At 39.1% G+C, this 23,295-nt stretch overlaps 2 protein-coding genes across 8 annotated transcripts in view; one reads left to right on the top strand and one right to left on the bottom strand.

Annotated features, from left to right (window-relative positions):
• Positions 1-23,295, bottom strand: part of LOC128684512 (long-chain fatty acid transport protein 4) — a 197,246-nt gene that overhangs the window by 9,902 nt on the left and 164,049 nt on the right. The window lies entirely within an intron of this gene.
• Positions 1-23,295, top strand: part of LOC128684511 (probable oxidoreductase PXDNL) — a 50,006-nt gene that overhangs the window by 3,926 nt on the left and 22,785 nt on the right. The window contains exons 1-5 of one of the 2 annotated variants that reach the window (XM_070096412.1): positions 5,277-5,301; positions 12,497-12,677; positions 14,703-14,811; positions 16,731-16,837; positions 22,737-22,859. In XM_070096412.1, coding sequence (XP_069952513.1) covers positions 12,498-12,677; positions 14,703-14,811; positions 16,731-16,837; positions 22,737-22,859 — 519 coding nt within the window. In that variant the 5' untranslated portion in view covers positions 5,277-5,301; position 12,497. Of the gene's footprint in view, positions 1-5,276; positions 5,302-12,496; positions 12,678-14,702; positions 14,812-16,730; positions 16,838-22,736; positions 22,860-23,295 lie in introns of those variants that run through there. The other variant, XM_070096410.1, reaches the window with a different exon arrangement.

Here is a 23,295-nt window from a genome sequence, read left to right as displayed (position 1 = left end):
GAAGAAAACCCAGAGGGGTGTGTATACATATGCTTGTACATGTATGTGTAGTGTGACCTAAGTGTAAGTAGAAGTAGCAAGACGTACCTGAAATCTTGCATGTTCACGAGACAGAAAAAAGGACACCAGCAATCCTACCATCATGTAAAACAATTACAGGCTTTCATTTTACACTCACTTGGCAGGACGGTAGTACCTCCCTGGGCGGTTGCTGTCTACCAACCTACTACCTAGGATTATACATATTATCATTATATTATTACAGTGGACCCTCGACTAACGCTATTAATCCATTCCTGAGAGCTCGTTAGTCAAAATAATCGTTAGTCAAGTTAGTTTTCCCCATAAGAAATAATGGAAATCAAATTAATCCGTGCAAGACACCCAAAAGTATTGAAAAAAAAATATTTTAACACATGAAATATTAATTTTAATACACACAAACTGAAGAAGACATTCACAGTTACATGACACTTACCTTTATTGAAGATCTGGTGATGATTGATGGGATGGGAAGAGGGGAGTGTGTTGATGGTCTTAGTGTTTAGAAGGGAAATCCCCTTCCATTAGGACTTGAGGTGTCAAGTCCTTTTTCGGGGTTACTTCTCTTCTTCTTTTAATGCCACTAGGACCAGCTTGAGAGTCACTGGACCTCTGTCGCACAACATATCTGCCCATAGAGGCCTGTACCTCCCGTTCCTTTATGACATTACTAAAGTGTTTCACAACATTGTCAGTGTTACCATTAAACACTTGTTCAGGTTTCAGTCCTTCACTGTCTATGTACTCCTTGAATTCCTGCACATATTTTTCAGCTGCTTTTTGGTCCAAACTGGCAGCCTCACCATGCCTTATCACACTGTTTACCTGGAGACCTGGAGAGAGTTCCGGGGTCAACGCCCCCGCGGCCCGGTCTGTGACCAGGCCTCCTTAGGTCAGTGTCCCAGGATGCGACCCACACCAGTCGACTAACACCCAGGTACCCATTTTACTGATGGGGAACATAGACAACAGGTGGAAAGAAACACGTCCAATGTTTCTACTCTGGCTGGGAATCGAACCCAGGCCCTCACCGTGTGAAGCGAGAGCGTTAACCACCAGGCCGCCACTACGATTCTTAAATCTCTCAAACCAACCTTTGCTGGCCTTAAATTCACTCACATCGCCACTAGTTGCTGGCATTTTTCTAATTAAATCGTCATGCAACTTCCTAGCCTTTTCACATATGATCGCTTGAGAGATGCTGTCTCCTGCTATCTGTTTTTCGTTTATCCATACCAATAACAGTCTCTCAACATCTTCTATCACTTGCGATCTCAGTTTCGAAAACATAGTTGCAACTTTGGCAAGAACAGCTTCCTTGATTGCCGTTTTCTTGGCCACAATAGTAGCGATGGTTGATTAGGGTTTTGTGTACAGCCTGGCCAGCTCGGAGACACGCACTCCACTTTCATACTTAGCAATGATCTCTTTCTTCATATCCATAGTAATTCTCACCCTTTTTGCTGTAGGGTTGGCACTAGAAGCTTTCTTGGGGCCCATGGTGACTTACTTTGCAGGTGCAATCACTAAAAAGGCTGTGATAATATGAAATGTTCCGATTGTATGCTTGGAAGCGACCGCGGTGGCTGGCTGGCTTGTAAACACTGGCCAGAAGTGGACGCATCTCAGACGGAATGAATAGTGTTGGTCGAGTTTTTTAGCGCTAATAGAGGCAAAATTTTTGCGATAAAATGTATCGCTAGTCCTATTTATCGTTAATCGATGCCATCGCTGGTCGAGGGTCCACTGTACATACTTTGCTCACACTCCAACAGCACGTCAAGTATTAAAAACCATTTGTCTCCATTCACTCCTATCAAACACGCTCACGCATGCCTGCTGGAAGTCCAAGCCCCTCGCACACAAAACCTCCTTTACCCCCTCCCTCCAACCTTTCCTAGGTCGACCCCTACCCCGCCTTTCTTCCACTACAGACTGATACACTCTTGAAGTCATTCTGTTTCGCTCCATTCTCTCTACATGTCCGAACCACCTCAACAACCCTTCCTCAGCCCTCTGGACAACAGTTTTGGTAATCCCGCACCTCCTCCTAACTTCCAAACTACGAATTCTCTGCATTATATTCACACCACACATTGCCCTCAGATATGACATCTCCACTGCCTCCAGCCTTCTCCTCGCTGCAACATTCATCACCCACGCTTCACACCCATATAAGAGCGTTGGTAAAACTATACTCTCATACATTCCCCTCTTTGCCTCCAAGGACAAAGTTCTTTGTCTCCACAGACTCCTAAGTGCACCACTCACTCTTTTTCCCTCATCAATTCTATGATTCACCTCATCTTTCATAGACCCATCCGCTGACACGTCCACTCCCAAATATCTGAATACGTTCACCTCCTCCATACTCTCTCCCTCCAATCTGATATTCAATCTTTCATCACCTAATCTTTTTGTTATCCTCATAACCTTACTCTTTCCTGTATTCACCTTTAATTTTCTTCTTTTGCACACCCTACCGAATTCATCCACCAATCTCTGCAACTTCTCTTCAGAATCTCCCAAGAGCACAGTGTCATCAGCAAAGAGCAACTGTGACAACTCCCACTTTGTGTGTGATTCTTTATCTTTTAACTCCACGCCTCTTGCCAAGACCCTCGCATTTACTTCTCTTACATCCCCATCTATAAATATATTAAACAACCACGGTGACATCACACATCCTTGTCTAAGGCCTACTTTTACTGGGAAAAAATTTCCCTCTTTCCTACATACTCTAACTTGAGCCTCACTATCCTCATAAAAACTCTTCATTGCTTTCAGTAACCTACCTCCTACACCATACACCTGCAACATCTGCCACATTGCCCCCCTATCCACCCTGTCATACGCCTTTTCCAAATCCATAAATGCCACAAAGACCTCTTTAGCCTTATCTAAATACTGTTCACTTATATGTTTCACTGTAAACACCTGGTCCACACACCCCCTACCTTTCCTAAAGCCTCCTTGTTCATCTGCTATTCTATTCTCCGTCTTACTCTTAATTCTTTCAATTATAACTCTACCATACACTTTACCAGGTATACTCAACAGACTTATCCCCCTATAATTTTTGCACTCTCTTTTATCCCCTTTGCCTTTATACAAAGGAACTATGCATGCTCTCTGCCAATCCCTAGGTACCTTACCCTCTTCCATACATTTATTAAATAATTGCACCAACCACTCCAAAACTATATCCCCACCTGCTTTTAACATTTCTATCTTTATCCCATCAATCCCGGTTGCCTTACCCCCTTTCATTTTACCTACTGCCTCACGAACTTCCCCCACACTCACAACTGGCTCTTCCTCACTCCTACAAGATGTTATTCCTCCTTGCCCTATACACGAAATCACAGCTTCCCTATCTTCATCAACATTTAACAATTCCTCAAAATATTCCCTCCATCTTCCCAATACCTCTAACTCTCCATTTAATAACTCTCCTCTCCTATTTTTAACTGACAAATCCATTTGTTCTCTAGGCTTTCTTAACTTGTTAATCTCACTCCAAAACTTTTTCTTATTTTCAACAAAATTTGTTGATAACATCTCACCCACTCTCTCATTTGCTCTCTTTTTACATTGCTTCACCACTCTCTTAACCTCTCTCTTTTTCTCCATATACTCTTCCCTCCTTGCATCACTTCTACTTTTTAAAAACTTCTAATATGCTAACTTTTTCTCCCTTACTACTCTCTTTACATCATCATTCCACCAATCGCTCCTCTTCCCTCCTGCACCCACTTTCCTGTAACCACAAACTTCTGCTGAACACTCTAACACTAAATTTTTAAACCTACCCCATACCTCTTCGACCCCCTTGCCTATGCTCTCATTAGCCCATCTATCCTCCAATAGCTGTTTATATCTTACCCTAACTGCCTCCTCTTTTAGTTTATAAACCTTCACCTCTCTCTTCCCTGATGCTTCTATTCTCCTTGTATCCCATCTACCTTTTACTCTCAGTGTAGCTACAACTAGAAAGTGATCTGATATATCTGTGGCCCCTCTATAAACATGTACATCCTGAAGTCTACTCAACAGTCTTTTATCTACCAATACATAATCCAACAAACTACTGTCATTTCGCCTTACATCATATCTTGTACAGTGGACCCCCGCATAACGGACGCCTTGCATAGCGGACAATCCGCATAGCGGACGCTTTGATCGCTAAAATTTTGCCCCGCATAGTGGACAAAAACCCGCTCAGCGGCCTTCGTCCGAGACGCGTCCAATGTGCGGCCTGAGCCACGCTCACATGTTCCGCGGGTGGCATTGTTTACCAGCCAGCCTCCGCGGTAACATCCAAGCATACAATCGGAACATTTTGTATTATTACAGTGTTTTTGGTGATTTTTTTCTGGAAAATAAGTGACCATGGGCCCTAAGAAAGCTTCTAGTGCCAACCCTACAGCAATAAGGGTGAGAATTACTATGGAGATGAAGAAAAAGATCATTGATAAGTATGAAAGTGGAGTGCGTGTCTCCGAGCTGGCCAGGTTGTATAATAAACCCCAATCAACCATCGCTACTATTGGTGGTACAGCTGCTGCAGCTGCTGCATCACCGTCAGCTGCTGCTGCACTGTCAGCTGCTGCTGCTGTACCACCGTCAGCTGCTCCTGCTGCTGTAGTACCGTCTGCTGCTGCTGTAGCATCATCTGCTGCTGCTGTAGCATCGTCTGCTGCTGCTGTAGCATCGTCTGCTGCTGCTGTAACATCGTCAGTTGCTGCTGTAGCATCGTCTGCTGCTGCTGTAGCATCGTCTGTTGCTGCTGTAGCATCATCTGCTGCTGCTGCTGCTGTAGCATCGTCTGCTGCTGCTGTAACATCGTCAGCTGCTGCTGCTGCTGCTGTAGCACCGTTGTTGGTGTGGCTTATTGAGAATACCAAGAAACAATTAACCCCAGAGGATTTGCCACCCAGGATAGCCCAAAAAAGTCAGTGTCATCGAAGACTGTCTAACTTATTTCCATTGGGGTCCTTAATCTTGTCTCCCAGGATGCAACCCACACCAGTCGACTAACACCCAGGTGAACAGGGAAAATGCCTGGAACTAGTGCTCATATTGGTGAATTTAGAGCCAGCAAAGGTTGGTTTGAGAGATTTAAGAATCGTAGTGACATACACAGTGTGATAAGGCCTGTTCTGGAAGAAAATACCAAACAGGACCTACAGTACTCAGGAGGAAGAGGCACTCCCAGGACACAGTGTCTCATCAGTCACTGCTGCATCTTCAATAAAGGTAAGTGTCATTTATTCTTCATTTAGTAGAGTAGTACATGCACAATATATATTGTGCATGTACTACTCTACTATTGTGCATGTATCCTTCTCTTTGTGTGTAGGAAAATGTATATTTCATGTGGTAAAATTTTTTTTTTCAAACTTTTGGGTGTCTTGCACGGATTAATTTGATTTCCATTATTTCTTATGGGGAAAATTCATTCACATAGCGAACATTTCGCATAACAGCCAGCCCTCTTGCACGGATTAAGGTCGCTATGCGGGGGTCCACTGTATACTTATTTATCCTCTTTCTCTTAAAATATGTATTACCTATAACTAAACCCCTTTCTATACAAAGTTCAATCAAAGGGCTCCCATTATCATTTACACCTGGCACCCCAAACTTACCTACGACACCCTCTCTAAAAGTTTCTCCTACTTTAGCATTCAGGTCCCCTACCACAATTACTCTCTCACTTGGTTCAAAGGCTCCTATACATTCACTTAACATCTCCCAAAATCTCTCTCTCTCCTCTGCATTCCTCTCTTCTCCAGGTGCATACACGCTTATTATGACCCACTTCTCGCATCCAACCTTTACTTTAATCCACATAATTCTTGAATTTACACATTCATATTCTCTTTTCTCCTTCCATAACTGATCATTTAACATTACTGCTACCCCTTCCTTTGCTCTAACTCTCTCAGATACTCCAGATTTAATCCCATTTATTTCCCCCCACTGAAACTCTCCTACCCCCTTCAGCTTTGTTTCGCTTAGGGCCAGGACATCCAACTTCTTTTCATTCATAACATCAGCAATCATCTGTTTCTTGTCATCTGCACTACATCCACGCACATTTAAGCATCCCAGTTTTATAAAGTTTTTCTTCTTCTCTTTTTTAGTAAATGTCTACAGGAGAAGGGGTTACTAGCCCATTGCTCCCGGCATTTTAGTCGCCTCATACGACACGCATGGCTTACGGAGGAAAGATTCTTTTCCACTTCCCCATGGACAATAGAAGAAATAAAGAAGAACAAGAGCTATTTAGAAAAAGGAGAAAAACCTAGATGTATGTATACGTATATATATATGCATGTGCGTGTCTGTGAAGTGTGAGCAAAGTGTAAGTAGGAGTAGCAAGATATCCCTGTTATCTAGCGTGTTTATGAGGCAGAAAAAGAAACCAGCAATCCTACCATCATGCAAAACAGTTACAGGTTTTTGTTTCACAGTCATCTGGCAGGATGGTAGTACTTCCCTGGGTGGTTGCTGTCTACCAACAAGTTGGTCGTCTCCCACCGAGGCAGGGTGACCCAAAAAAGAAAGAAAATCCCCAAAAAGAAAATACTTTCATCATCATTCAACACTTTCACCACACTCACACATTATCACTGCTTTTGCAGAGGTGCTCAGAATACAACAGTTTAGAAGCATATACGTATAAAGATACACAACATATCCCTCCAAACTGCCAATATCCCAAACCCCTCCTTTAAAGTGCAGGCATTGTACTTCCCATTTCCAGGACTCAAGTCCGACTATATGAAAATAACCGGTTTCCCTGAATCCCTTCACTAAATATTACCCTGCTCACACTCCAACAGATCGTCAGGTCCCAAGTATCATTCGTCTCCATTCACTCCTATCTAACACGCTCATGCACGCTTGCTGGAAGTCCAAGCCCCTCGCCCACAAAACCTCCTTTACCCCCTCTTTCCAACCCTTTCGAGGACGACCCCTACCCCTCTTTCCTTCCCCTATAGATTTATATGCTTTCCATGTCATTCTACTTTGATCCATTCTCTCTAAATGACCAAACCACCTCAACAACCCCTCTTCTGCCCTCTGACTAATGCTTTTATTAACTCCACACCTTCTCCTAATTTCCACACTCCGAATTTTCTGCATAATATTTACACCACACATTGCCCTTAGACAGGACATCTCTACTGCCTCCAACCGTCTCCTCGCTGCTGCATTTACCACCCAAGCTTCACATCCATATAAGAGTGTTGGTACTACTATACTTTCATACATTCCCTTCTTTGCCTCCATAGATAACGTTTTTTGACTCCACATATACCTCAACGCACCACTCACCTTTTTTCCCTCATCAATTCTATGATTAACCTCATCCTTCATAAATCCATCCGCCGACACGTCAACTCCCAAGTATCTGAAAACATTCACTTCTTCCATACTCCTCCTCCCCAATTTGATATCCAATTTTTCTTTATCTAAATCATTTGATACCCTCATCACCTTACTCTTTTCTATGTTCCCTTTCAACTTTCTACCTTTACACACATTCTCAAACTCATCCACTAACCTTTGCAATTTTTCTTTAGAATCTCCCATAAGCACAGTATCATCAGCAAAAAGTAACTGTGTCAATTCCCATTTTGAATTTGATTCCCCATAATTTAATCCCACCCCTCTCCCGAACACCCTAGCATTTACTTCTTTTACAACCCCATCTATAAATATATTAAACAACCATGGTGACATTACACATCCCTGTCTAAGACCTACTTTTACCGGGAAGTAGTCTCCCTCTCTTCTACACACCCTAACCTGAGCCTCACTATCCTCATAAAAGCTCTTTACAGCATTTAGTAACTTACCACCTATTCCATAAACTTGCAATTTCTGCCACATTGCTCCTCTATCCACTCTATCATATGCCTTTTCTAAATCCATAAATGCAATAAAAACTTCCCTACCTTTATCTAAATACTGTTCACATATATGTTTCAATGTAAACACTTGATCTACACATCCCCTACCCACTCTGAAGCCTCCTTGCTCATCCGCAATTCTACATTCTGTCTTACCTCTAATTCTTTCAATTATAACTCTACCGTATACTTTTCCTGGTATACTCAGTAAACTTATTCCTCTATATTTTTTACAATCTCTTTTGTCCCCTTTCCCTTTATATAAAGGAACTATACACGCTCTCCGCCAATCCCTAGGTACCTTCCCCTCTTTCATACATTTATTAAACAAAAGTACCAACCACTCCAACACTATATCCCCCCCTGCTTTTAACATTTCTGTCATGATCCCATTAGTTCCAGCTGCTTTACCCCCTTTCATTCTACGTAATGCCTCACGTACCTCCACCACACTTACATTCTGCTCTTCTTCACTCCTAAAAGATGGTATACCTCCCTGGCCAGTGCATGAAATTACCGCCTCCCTTTCTTCCTCAACATTTAAAAGTTCCTCAAAATATTCTCGCCATCTACCTAATACCTCCCTCTCCCCATCTACTAACTCCCCTACTCTGTTTTTAACAGACAAATCCATACTTTCCCTAGGCTTTCTTAACTTGTTTAACTCCAAAATTTTTTTCTTATTTTCAATAAAATTTCTTGACAGTGCCTCTCCCACTCTTTCATCTGCTCTCCTTTTGCACTCTCTCACCACTCTCTTCACCTTTCTTTTACTCTCCATATACTCTGCTCTTCTTATAACACTTCTGCTTTGTAAAAACCTCTCGTAAGCTACCTTTTTCTCTTTTATCACACCCTTTACTTCATCATTCCACCAATCACTTCTCTTTCCTCCTGCCCCCACCCTCCTATAACCACAAACTTCTGCCCCACATTCTAATACTGCATTTTTAAAACTATATATAAACTATATTTTTAAAACTATATATATATATATATATATATATATATAGATATACATTATATATATATATATATATATATATATATATATATATATATATATATATATATATATATATATACACACACACACTCTCTCTCTCTCTCTCTCTCTCTCTCACTCTCACTCTCTCACTCTCTTTCTCTCTCTCTCTCTCTCGTTATATTACTGTAGATAAATAAATCCCAAACATCAGTGACAGTGATGCCCCTGCTGATATTTACAATATAAAGTTTCTTAAAGGAGACAGTAAATAAAGTTGGTGTAAAACTAGCAGGAGCAAATCTCGATCCATCTGTGTCATGGTGAGAAAGGAAGCTTTTTTTGGGTGGAAAATACTGACAATAGAGTAACACATACAAAATAATACCAATGGCAATATGTTATGATTGGACAAGGACTAAATAAGTGTATGATGGGAATAAACATGCTGTTTAACTCCAATGAAAAAAATGTTCTCTAATTTTCTTTACACAGTGACCATCTTCCAATAAGGTAGGGTGAGCAGAAAATGAGGCAACACTTTCAGTTTTTCATTGAATCACTGTTTTGCCTGAAGCATTCTAACATTACCATTCAGATGGCCCTCTAAGCTGCAACACCCTCATCCTTCCTTTACAGTGCAGGCACTGTACTTTCTACCTCCAAAATACAAGTCCAGATAACCAATTTCCTTGAATCCCTTTTTAAATATTATCTTGCTCACAGTCCAATAGCACGTAGTCATAAGAACCACCTGCCTCCACTCACCCCTTTCTAATACTCACACAAACCTGTTAGATGTCCAAGCTCCCTAGCACTCAAAACTTCCTTTCTTCCCTCTCTGCAATCTTTCCTATTGTGACCCCTACTCCTCCTTCCCTCCAACCTAGATTTATACACCTTCCAAGTTAACCTATTTTGCTTCATCCTTTCAAATGCCTAACCATCTCAGCCTTCTGAGATGGTTAGGCATTTGTCCTCAAACACAACTTCTTTACTACTTACAACCTCACTGCAATGTTTAAAACCCAAGCTTCTCTTCCACTTAAGTGTGTGTACCACATACTCTGGTACATTTTCTTTTTTTCCTTCTTGGCTAAAGCTGTTTCCACTGATGCATCGTTGGACCACTCACCTTTTCTTCTCCTCGTCAATTCTATAGTTCATCTCACTTTTTGTAAACCTAAAAGGTGAGATGAACCATACTCCCTCCTTCCAATCTCTCTTCCAAATTTTCATTGCTAGAATTTTTGTAACTCTCATCACCTTGCTTTTTCCTATGTTCACTTTTAATTTACTTCTTTTACATACTCTTCCAAATTTCTCCACCAACTTTCACAATTTCTCTTCAGAATTTACAAAAATAACCATATCAAAGGCAAAAACGCAACCATGGTAACTCCCACTTAGTATCGAATTCCTTATCTTTCAATCCCACACTTTTTCCCAACACCTTAGCACTCACCTTTTTATTTACAAACTAAGCTTTAAATATGTTAACCATGGTGACATCACACATCTGTGTCTATGACCTACTTTTACTATAAAATAATCTCCATCTCCTATATATCCTAACATGAGCCTATCCACAGTCTTCACAGATTTTAGTAACCTACTGCCTATTCCATACATTTGCAACATCTGCCACATTGCTCCTCTATCCACCCTATCACAAGACTTTTCTAAATCCATAAATGCAACAAAAAAGTTCCTTGCCTTTAAATACTGTGTTGTTCACATATATGCTTCAATGTAAACACATGGCCCACACATCTGTCCTTCCTAAAACCTCCTTGCTCCTCTGCAATCTTACTTACCATTTTGCCCTTCATACCTTCAATAACAACTTTACCATATGCTTTTACCTGGTATACTGAACAGGCTTACTTCCCTATAATTCTTACACCCTCTTTTGTCCCCTTTTACCTTATACAGAGGTGTGATTAAAGTCAGGTAATCGATACAAATTATTGTAGGGAAAAGTTATCACATAAAACGTATAAAGATGTTGCAAGTGAAATTACCTGTACTAGTTCCTCAACTGAGCAATACAAGTATTGATGTGTTGCAATTTCAAGTTACCATGCTTTAGAGCAGTGGTTCCCAAACTGGGGGTAATTTAACCATTTTTGGGGGGTAATGGAGGGGTGACAGAAAAAAAGTTATGAATTCTGAAAATCAAGAAAACAATGCGGTACCCGGTATGAGGATTATTGTTAACTTTGTCTTAGTATATAAAGTTGTAAAGTAAACCTATTATAAGTAATAAAGTTAAACCAAATAACAATAAACATCAAAAACTAATATACAGTATTAGAAAAGAAGAAATATATAGCTAAGTGTGTGGAAACCCAAAAGTATTTTGACAGGTATGCTTCAGGACAAAAGTCACTCAGTAGCCCAGATCGACCTGTCCAGTACGCGTCACTCACTTCCTGAGGCTGCCTCTATTTCACACTGTCAGTTTATCTGTGAGCATCAGCCGAGGTAGACATAAGCTGGTATGTATGTGTACTGCCCTGTGCAGTATATAGTTAGTATTTACCCACTTTGTAGGTAGTAGGTTGGTAGACAGCAACCGCCCAGGGAGGTACTACCGTCCTGCCAAGTGAGTGTAAAACGAAAGCCTGTAATTGTTTTACATGATGGTAGGATTGCTGGTGTCTTTTGTCTGTCTCATAAATATGCAAGATTATAGGTAAGTCTTGCTACTTCTACTTACACTTAGGTCACACTACACATACATGTACAAGCATATATATACACACCTCTCTGGGTTTTCTTCTATTTTCTTTCTAATTCTTGTTCTTGTTTATTTCCTCTTATCTCCATGGGGAAGTGGAACAGAATTCTTCCTCTGTAAGCCATGCGTGTCGTAAGAGGCGACTAAAATGCCGGGAGCAAGGGGCTAGTAACCCCTTCTCCTGTATATATTACTAAATTTAAAAGGAGAAACTTCAGTTTTTTCTTTTGGGCCACCCCACCTCAGTGGGATACGGCTGGTACGTTGAAAGAAAGATTTACCCACTGTTACTGTGAATTTGTAGCTATTATTAATTTTATATGTAATGTATGTGTGGTTCTTACGTTTTCAATGGCTTTGCTAGGATTAGCAGAGTATGCGAGGCTGTATACGTTCACTGTGTTTTAATTTAGCCATATATATCAATAATAACAACATTTTGTGAAAGGGGTAACATGCTTTATGTGGCATGTTAAATTGGGTAACAAGCTGAAAAAGTTTGGGAACCACTGCTTTAGAGTATTAAAAAAAAAAAAAAAACATCCATGCACACTCTGAAACACTTGTAAAGTACTAATAAACATATTAGCATTTTAGTGCTAAATAACCTACTGATTTATTAGTCTCAAAGCAAAATATGTCCATGACTAATTCTTACAATACATTATTTATATAATCTTATGCTACTGTATATAAAATACTAACCTTATGATCTCATCATTGAAAATACAATATTTATTATCAATAAGTAATGATACGAAATTAAAACACAAATTTTAAAACTCATTGTTGCTTTTCAAGGATGACTAAATTACATCACACTCTACTGGTTGTTTGTACTGTGGGATGTATGGCAGTGTGTCCTCCTTCGGAGGACCTTGGTCCTTGCCAGTGTCATGAAGACAGTAATGGTATTCCAGCTCTACAGTGTCAGGATGTGACTGGCTGGGAGGAGATGGAAAGCATTTTTACTGACTTGGGGGTAAGTAAAAAATAAACTTAATGTTCAAAGATTTTGAACAATTCAATATCACTTAAAGAGAAAAGATGAATAATCTAAGAAGCATATATGTATGTGGTGTTAGGTAGATAACTAGAACAAGGAATGATAATGCTATGGGAAAAAAGAAGAGTGCATATGCCTATCAATCCTAATATGAAGGACAGCATGCTGTGGTGGTATGAATGGATAGAGGGAATGAAGGTGCACACACACAACTGTATTTGCAGGGACTGAGCTTCAGCTTCTGGACTCTGCCCCTCAAATATTTGAAATGTAATTATGGATAGAAGAAAAAAATCCTATTGTATGCATGAGACAGTGAACTGCTAGAGCCAAGATATTTTTATTCTTGACTACCATAAAATAAACCCTTGAATAAATGATTCCTTTTCCTTTATTTTTAACTTTTTTATATAACCATACATTTCAGCTATTTAATAAAATGTACAGTCAACAATCACTTATTCCCAGGATTACTGAAAGAATACAAGGAAAACTAATGCTTAGAGGCAGAGTAAGGAATGAGATAATTAAAGTTAGAAACATTTATAAGGAGTAGCTGACAGAACTAAAGATGGAACAAATATGAAAAATAGAAAGGTAGAAAAATTTACGTAACAATAATATTTAAAAGTCTGCAAAGTACTTAAATTAAGTAAATGGAGCATGTACTGTACTTAACCCTTTCAATATTGCAACCCCTGCTCACAAACTTGCTCCCAGTGTCGAAAAAAAAAAATTCTTATGAAATTATAGAAAATCTTTTCTAAAGGTAATGAAACTAAATGTACAAAATCTGATGGAAAACTTATGGAATTACGCTCTTGCAAAGTTAGCAGTCTCGGTGATATTTGGGCATCGGCAATTTTGCCCACTTTGAGCCCTATTTTGGGCCAATTCCATTGTTCCAGTCGACCAAACTCATAGCTATTTTGCTAGTACTAACTTTATTCTAGTCGACCAAACTCATAGCTATTTTGCTAGTACTAACTTTATTCTATCGACTGAGTACAAGAAGCCACTTATTTACCTATTTCAACTACTCAATAAAGTGATCATAAATTGGTAATTTGCCCAAATTCACACACAATTCAAGAAAGGCCAATTTCAAAATAGGGTCCAGAATAAACACTGCAGACATTCCTGGCATTAAAATAATATTTTCTCTGTTTATTAGTCACATCTCCAGGTTTCTCTTATACTACACTTGCTTTTGATTATGAATTTTTATTCACACAAAAAATAGAAGATTTACTGTTATGCAGATACTGCATTATTGTAATAATTGTATAAATCTTATCAGAGCATTCATGAACACATATTAGACCCACCAGCTGACCTGTATTGGACGCCTGACGTGATTTGTTTACTCTTGAATATTGGTAAAAATTGAACATTTCCACTACTTTAAATTCAATTTCAAACTACACTGTACATTCATTTCCAAAACTAATCAAAATCATCTCCATTTCTGTAATATATCATCCATTTTATCAAATGAAACCAAGAAAATGAGAATATAACCATAAAAACCCAATGAAAATACACCACAAAGTTGCTGTTTTTACACAAAAAACAGTTAGTTTCTTTCTCATAATGCACTGTGTGCTGTGGGATTTTTTTCTATATGGTGCACACTTACCACATAGACCCATTCTCCCACATCTATGCCTGAACTTACTGTTCACAGCTTATCTGAGCGAGATGAGCTTATGGCGTTATAGTACAGAAGTGACACTGGCTTCAAAGCTATGATACAATAAGACCAACAGTGAAAGGGTTGAGAAGATCAAAGATGGGAAGACTAAGCATAGTAAAGCATTTTATGTATCTTGAGGAAATTATTGCAGCAGACAAATTGCTGTGAGGAGATTTTCAAAATGAACAACAGACAAATATGAACAACAGACAGATTTAAAGTATCAAGCAATTACAAAATCCTTAAGTTTAAACTATAAAAAAAAAACTCATTTTGTAAAAATAATGTAATGGATTTTTTGCCAGCTGACATATGTAAGCAGTGTGGACATCATTTCTTCTCCAGGATTAACAGATCTACCACCATTAGCATTTGCAGATGTAAAAATTGATGCTATTCGTTTCTACAATACAGGTAAGCCATAGATTATTTTTTAACACACTATCTCCCACCAAGATAACATAATCCAAAAAAAAAATATTTATCATTCATTAAATAGTTGTCTTGCATGAAGTGTGCAGACACACAAACCACCCTCTAAAATGCAACATCCTCACCACTTTGAGATTGTAGGCAATGTACTTCCCACCTCCAGGACTCAAGTTTAGCTGACTAATTTTCCTGAATTCCTTCATAAATGTTACCTTATACTCACAGCACATCAAATCCTTAAACCCCATGTCTCTATTCATTTTGTTCTAACACTCACATTTTTTTTTTTAACACATTGGTCATCTCCCACCGAGGCAGAGTGACCCAAAAAGAAAGAAAATCCCCAAAAAGAAAATACTTTCATTATCATTCAACACTTTCACCTCACTCATACATAATCACTGTCTTTGCAGAGGTGCTCAGATACCACAGTTCAGAAGTCCCTCCAAACTACACTCATGTTCTATATAAATGTTAGTTAATTAAAAATGGGGTATTACTGACAAGATAAAAGTAAGATAAAAAATATAACTTACATCACTATTCATTCATCTGTTAAGAATAATGTACAAGATAGAAAAACCACTACTATATTAACCCTTTGAGGGTCGACAGGCCCTCTCCGAGACTCGTTCTCAGGGTCGGCCAAATTTAAAAAAAAAAAAAAAAAAAAAATCTTATGAAAAGATAGAGAATCTTTTCCCGATCATAATGACACCAAAATTATGAAAATTGACGGAAAACTTATGGAATTATGCTCTCGCGAAGTTAGCGGTCTCAGTGATGTTTACGCATCGGTGATTTTGCCCAATTTGAGCCCCATTTTCGGCCAATTCCACTACACTAGTCAACAAAAAACATGAATATTTCGCTAGAACTCCATTTTTTCTATCGAATGAGTGCAAGAAACCACCCATTTACCAATTTCAACTATCCAATACAGTGGTCAGAATTTAGCAATTTTGCCAATTTCACACAAATTTCAAAACATGCCAATTTCTGAATAGGGTCCAGAATAAACAAGAAAGACATTCCTGGCACTAAAATGACATTTCCTTTGTTCATTAGTCACGTCTCAAGGCCCCTCTTACATCCTTTAGCTTTCCACTTGGAATTTTTATTCTCACAAAAAATAGAAGATTTACTGTTATGCAGACTACTGCATTAGTGTAAAAAATGGTATAAATAATATTGGCGCACTTGCAAAAGAATATCAGACTCACCAGTTGACATGTATTGGACGCTTGGCATGATTTGTTTACTTTTGAACTTTGGTAAAAATCTAACATTTCTGCTACTTTGAGCTCAATTTCAAGGTACTTTTCATTGTAAAACCAGTCAAAATCATCTCAATTTCTGTAATATGTCTTCCATTCTATAAAATGAGACCAAGAAAACTAGAATACAACAATAAATACCATACAAAAATACAGTGCAAAGTCGCTGTTTTATTCCAAAAAAAACGGTCAGTTTTTTTTTTCTCATTATGCACTGTGTGCTGCAGGATTTTTTTTATACTGTGCACACTGACCACATAGACCCATTCTTTCATATGTAGGCCTACCAGCTTTCTCCCATTAGATTTGAGGGCGCTAGAATTTAGGCATACTAGTATGTCAAAAACCCTGGGTCGTAAGCCATACTAGTACGTCCGAAACCCTCAAAGGGTTAACAGTCTTAGACCTGATGTTATAGCTCTATGCCACATGGCTTCTTCATCTGCTCATTCCAGCAAAGGAGGCAATATGATAGCATAATGATACAGATTTAAATATTAACAAATTTTTACCATATATTTTTGCATTATTATGAAATTATAAAAAAGTATAGCAATAAATGAAGTGAATTATGTAAGTGCTTTACTAAAGTTATGTACTGAAGTTTCTATTAATACTGCTAAGGCCTGATATATCTGAACAAAGAAGTGTTCAGTGTGGTCACAGCAAGTGGGCTTCAGTCTCTATACATCAAATACAACTCAGACTTCACAACGCTTGAAAATGATGTGGTAAGTGAATCTTATATTTTTTCATTCTGTCATAATGGCCAATTTCCCACCAATGTTGCATGACTAAAAAAAATAAATAGCAGCAACAGCAGTAGTTGTAACATTTATGGAGCATTTTGACTGTGTAAGTCACTCAGCATTCATAGCCATAAAAAAATATACACAATACACACAATGAAGACAAGGATAAAATTAACCAATAAAAGAAACTAACACAAACACTCAGCCAAGTTAAAATAACAAACACCAAATAAAACCAACACTAAACTGTTAATATCAACAGACCCTCCTAAAAGTTCCCTTAACTTCCTGCACCAAGGTAATTAAAAACCAAGTCGAGGACAGAAAGGCTTCAGCTGTGGGAACTGTTAAAATATGTTCTACAGTCAGTGGCAGGTCACGAGCTACAGAGAGGGGGTGGCAGGAGTATTTGCAAGCAGGTGGCCATGGGTGAGATGTTTCTGCCCAATTCTCAAATGACAAAAATTCATCTAAAAGTGATGATTCCTGCTGAAGGAGGAAGGCCAAATGCCCAAGTCATGCCAAACACTACATAACTTGTTTCCAGTCTGCAGGACTCATCGACCCAAGAAATAAAAAGGAAAACACATTCACTATCATTATTTCAATAGGTCTTGTTAGAATCTTGCAAGCATTACAACTCTAATGACCCTTCGAACTGAAACCTCCTCAACCATCTTTAAGAGTGCAGGCATTGTATTACCCACCTCCAGAACTCTTGGGCTCGATTAGCTGGTTTCTTCTTCTTTCTTTCAACACACCGGCCGTATCCCACCGAGGTGGGGTGGCCCAAAAGGAAAAACGAAAGTTTCTCCTTTCAAATTTAGTAATATATACAGGAGAAGGGGTTACTAGCCCCTTGCTCCCGGCATTTCAGTCGCCTCTTACGACATGCATGGCTTACGGAGGAAGAATTCTGTTCCACTTCCCCATGAAGATAAGAGGAAATAAACAAGAACAAGAACTCGAAAGAAAATAGCAGAAAACCCAGAGGGGTGTGTATATATATATATATATATGCTTGTACATGTATGTGTAGTGTGACCTAAGTATAAGTAGAAGTAGCAAAACGTACCTGAAATCTTGCATGTTTATGAGACAGAAAAAAGACACCAGCAATCCTACCATCATGTAAAACAATTACAGGCTTTCGTTTCACGCTCACTTGGCAGAACGGTAGTACCTCCCTGGGCGGTTGCTGTCTACCAACCTACTACCTAGGATTAGCTGGTTTCCCTGCATCAAATTAAGTTAGATTAACAGTTAATATTACGAGGATAACAATAATTCAACAACCTACAATATTTTTAATAAAGAATTTACAGTACACACTTTGCCATACAGCACTTTTCTAGATATATTTATAAAAAGCCCCAATAAATAATTCAGATAAAAAAATTACATAACTCATTATAAGACTAATGATTTCTTAAACCATTAGAACCTACCAGAATTATAATTACTCTGACTTTATTTACATTTACAAATACAGTGGACCCTCGGTTATAGGCCGTTCCGGATATTGGCCAATTCGGTTATTGCCCAGCTTTTTTGGTCAAAATTTTATCCCAGTTATCGGCCGTAATTTTGGTTATCGGCCGTATTGGACGTGCCCACCCACAGCAAAGTATGAAAGTGATTGAGGAAGAGAGGGGAGAATGTGCCTTCTTCAGTGATTCTACGATATTAAAGCAGCAGGAGTCGATAAAGGGTATAGCGCCAGCCAGCGATAAAGCGTAGCAAGTAAGTTAAGTGATTAAGCGATAGGGAAAGGACAACACAAAACTGACTCCTCCAGTGTTGTTGGAGGTATATAGGGCCACTGACAATATACACCACCCTGCCTATCTTCCACCACCCTAAACCAATGCTAGCATTTCCTCCAAGGTACAGTAAGTGTAAATATTTCTTATTTATAAATTAAAGTGTAAATATTTCTTATTTATAAATTATGTACATTGTTTCAGTGTGAACAGTGGTGGTAGCAGAGCCACCACCACCACCACTATATGTACGGCTTATCCTGTCAGTGGCCCTTATAAACCCAACACCACCACCAGTCCTCACATACGTAATGAAATACTGTATGTTATTCATTCTAGAGTATATATCGTGTTCCTATGATATTAATATTGTTTATTATATCATATTAGATGAATTGTGATATATAAATAAGCTGTGGAGTTGATAATAACGTCATATTTAAGCCTTAAACTGTCCAAACATAGATATACGTTGATGTGCAGCAGGCTCCGAACGTAGATCTATTTTTTTTTTTTTTGCATGCTTTCAAATGGGGAAAATCAAGGTCGGAGCGCTATGCACGTTAACGTAGATCTACGTTTTGACAGTTTAAGGGTTAAACATTTTGTCCTGTCTCCAAACAATAAACTCTCCTCCCTCTCCGCTCCTCGCCATTTTGCATATGCCAACAAGACTCTTCAATAAAGGTAAAAGTGATTTAAATGTTCATTTATCCATTTCATTAGTCATTTTATTTAGTTTTCAGTGCTTTGTGCATATAAACTATAGTTAACCCTTTCAGGGTCCAAGGCCAAAATCTGAAGTCACGCACCAGTGTCCAAGAAATTTTGAAAAAAAAAAAAAAAAAATTATTTTTTCTTACAGAATTAAAGAGCATATTTTTGTGAAGGTAATAAAACAAAAAAAATTAGAATCTGATCAGTACTTACCGAGATACAGTGCCAAGAAGTTTATAGAAAATGATGTGGTGGTGGCAACATCGCCGAATTCCACATACGCGTATTATATTATTTTGTTGTTTTAGTTGTTTTTTCTTTTCTTTTCCAATTTTTTTCTATTCCCACTAACATTTGGGGCCTGAGAGACCAATACTGTATATAATTGATATATATATACTCACTGTATTGAACACAATAACTGCACTAAAGTTATCATATTATTGTTTACCACTGTTGTTTATTACAATAAACATGCACAAATATTGTATAATACTAATGTTCTATCATATATTTACATGTTTACAATCACTGGACATGGTTTTAGAACTGCTGGAGCTTGTGGAACTCCTTGAAACAAGGCACCATGCACAGAGGCACCTTACATTCCTCACACATAAACCGAGTGTCTTTGCGTCTTTGTTGCCGTCATTTTGTTTGTGCACAGACAATGCATCTCTTCTGAGCAAATTTCTTTTGAGTTGAAGGAAGCTGTATTATGAAATGATCACCTTCTCTCCTCAAACGCTTGGGTATATCGTGATGAATTCGAGGACCATGTTGTATTGCAGGTGTTGTTACCTGGTACTTCATTATGAGTTGTCTGACAACAGACAAACAAAATTCACCATACGGTGGTCTGTTACCAGTCTTTATTTGGTACATATTATATGCATTCAGCATTGAAATGTCCATGAGATGGAAGAAAAGTTTCATGTACCACTTGTAACTCTTACGAACACAGTCAACAAAACCAATCTGCATGTCACACTTGTCAACCAAGCACATGTTTTGTGTATAATCAATCACTGACACTGGTTTTCGAATACATTCATTAGTCACTCGATCAACTTTGCCACTGTCTTGCATTTCATTACGGTGAATGGTTGTCAACAATGTGACATCTCGTTTGTCATGCCACCGTAATGCCATGATGTCATTGGCAGTAAACACCTGCACGTCATCACCACGAACACCTGCGTTGAGCCTGGGCATATGTTTACGATTAGAACGCACTGTGCCACACACATCTGTCTAGTTCACTCGCATGAAATCACTGAGTAATGGGCTTGTGTACCAGTTATCAGTATATAATGTATGGCCCTTACCAAGATAAGGTGCCATCATGTTTCTCACTACGTCACCTGAGATACCCAATAACATCTTGGTATCTTTCAATGCTTTACTACCCGTGTATACAACAATATCCAACACCAGGCCACTGTCACAATCACAGAGTACAAACAATTTTATACCAAAGCGGTTCCTCTTGCTCGGTATATACTGCTTGAATGACAGTCTACCTTTGAACAAAATCAAAGACTCGTCAATTACAAGATTCTTGAATGGATAAAAGTATATCCTGAACTTTTGTTTGAGATACATGAAAACATTTCTAATCTTGTATAACCTGTCACTTCTGTCAGGCCTGGTTTTGTCAGAGAAGTGCAACATACGTAACAGTAAGATAAACCTGTTCACTGGTATTATTTCACTGAAGGATGGGGTAGAAATTAGCCGATCTGTGGACCAGTATGCTTTTATATTATGCTTATAGACGTGAGGCATAAGCATTATTGTTGCAAAAAGCAAATACATTTCTGCAACAGTCGTCTCTTTCCACCTGTGTAGTCTTGACTGTGGTGATAAGATCGTATTTGCCATGGTGTACTGAAAATACTTATTACTTTCCCTGGCAATAATTTCCATCAATGGCTGGTCAAAGAATAATTCAAAGAATTCCAGTTCATTGGCCGTGGTTCCAAGGGGACAAGTAGGTAGAATTCCACTTTGAGAGTCATCAAAGTGGTGAGGCTTGGGAACAAAATTGGGATTTTGCTGCCAATCCCACATACGGTTTTGTGGTGGATACTGGACATCATAGGCTGGTTGTACGGGTGGTTGTGGTTGTGGTGGGCTGGTGGCTGATGCTCCGCTTTGTCCTTGAACTGACGAGTCAGCAGCGTGGGTCCCCGCGTGGCACGGTGAGTCACGCATGGCGGTGCCACTACCACCATCCACTGATGCCTGTGGCCCATCCATGCCAAGTGTAGCCACATCATCCTCACTATCACTACCTAAAACGGGTGTAGGGCCACGGGATGTACTCCGGGATATACTCCGTCCCCTGGGCACAGCATAGGGTACACTACCCGAGCGCATGCGGCGGCGAACATACCGACGCTTCACTGGTGAATATGATTCCTCACTATCACTACTCGAATGATCGTCGAGCGCAATAAAATCACAATCCACGTCAGAATCATCGTCATTACTGAAGTCAGAGGCCTGGCCACGTGAAAATATTAGTTTTCTCTTACGTTTAGGAACACCCGACCGTGAGTCACGAGTGCCCACACCAGAGGTAGAAGGTCGAGGATCGTCGGGGTTTTCTGCACTATTATCGATATCCTGGTCATTATTTTCGGTCACTAACTTATCAAAGCCATAGAATTCGTCTTCATTTGCACTTCCATCAGTGTCAGAACTATCAGACAGGAAGAGGAGAGTCCCAATTTTCCGGGGAGTGAGAGCTGACTTGCGACGAGGCATGGTGAACAAGGGTGACTGAGCTGGCGTTCCCACAATGCTATGCAGGCGCCTAGATTTTTTGTTTACGGCGCACACCCACGGCGCAGACCCATTCTCTCACATGTAGGCCTATGAGCGCTTTCGCGCTAAATTTGACGGCGCTAGAATTTTGGCGTAGATCTACGGTTTGGACACTCACCGAAAAGCCGTAGATCTATGGGACGGATCCTGAAAGGGTTAATCTTTAAAAAATGTATTTTTTTTTATAATATTTTTGGGTGTCTGAAACGGATTAATTGGATTTACATTAATTCTTATTGGAAATATTATTTCGGTTTTTGGCCATTTCGGTTTTAGGCTGATCTTCTGGAACGGATTAAGGCTGATAACTGAGGGTCCACTGTACAGTGAAATACCATCACTGTTTACACAAACATTATATAAATTTTCTGTTTCTTTGTTTCAAGTGATTTTCACTTATGTATTGTAGGATGTTTGAAAGGATATCAATAAACCTCACTATATTATGATATGCAGTTTTCCAAATAATATAAAACAAACTCTTAGTATAATACCTCATTAACACTAACTTTTCAAAGACAATATTGTATGCATGTCATGTGAACACAAAATTAATTCTTTTTCAGCTGGCTTTCCTTCCTGTCTTAGAAACCTTTTACTGCTCTCACAACCAGCTGGGCAGCCTCAGTAGTGTACTGGAGTCAACAAGTGTGCCTTACATGGACCTTGGCCACAATGAAATCAGTAGTGTAGGTTAATTTTCTATTTGTAATATAAATCATCACATAAAATGAAGCATAAATAACCAAACCAACTAAAAATGTTTAAATAATTAATATATCTGTATAAAGATGAAAATTAAATAATGTGAAAACTAAAATGAGTCTAATTAAAAAACTGAGCAAACTGACTATCTCCCACAGAGGCAGGGTGACCCAAAAGAAGAAACACTTTCACCATCATTTACTCTATCACTGTCTTGCCAGAGGCATGCCAATACTATAGTACAGATGCCCCTCCAAAACTGCAAATACCCTCACACTTCCAAAGTGCAGGCACTGCACTTCTTATGTCCAGCACCCAAGTCCGGCTAACTGGCTTTCCTAAACCCCTTCACAAAATGTTACCTTGCTCACACCCCAACAGCTCATCAAGTCCCAAAACCATTTGCCTTCCCTCACTCCC

This window comes from Cherax quadricarinatus, chromosome 4, assembly GCF_038502225.1.
Source record: "Cherax quadricarinatus isolate ZL_2023a chromosome 4, ASM3850222v1, whole genome shotgun sequence".
NCBI classification, from domain to species: domain Eukaryota; kingdom Metazoa; phylum Arthropoda; class Malacostraca; order Decapoda; family Parastacidae; genus Cherax; species Cherax quadricarinatus.
The sequence above is the reverse complement of the archived record's forward strand: the minus strand, read 5'-3'. Positions and strand labels throughout refer to the sequence as shown.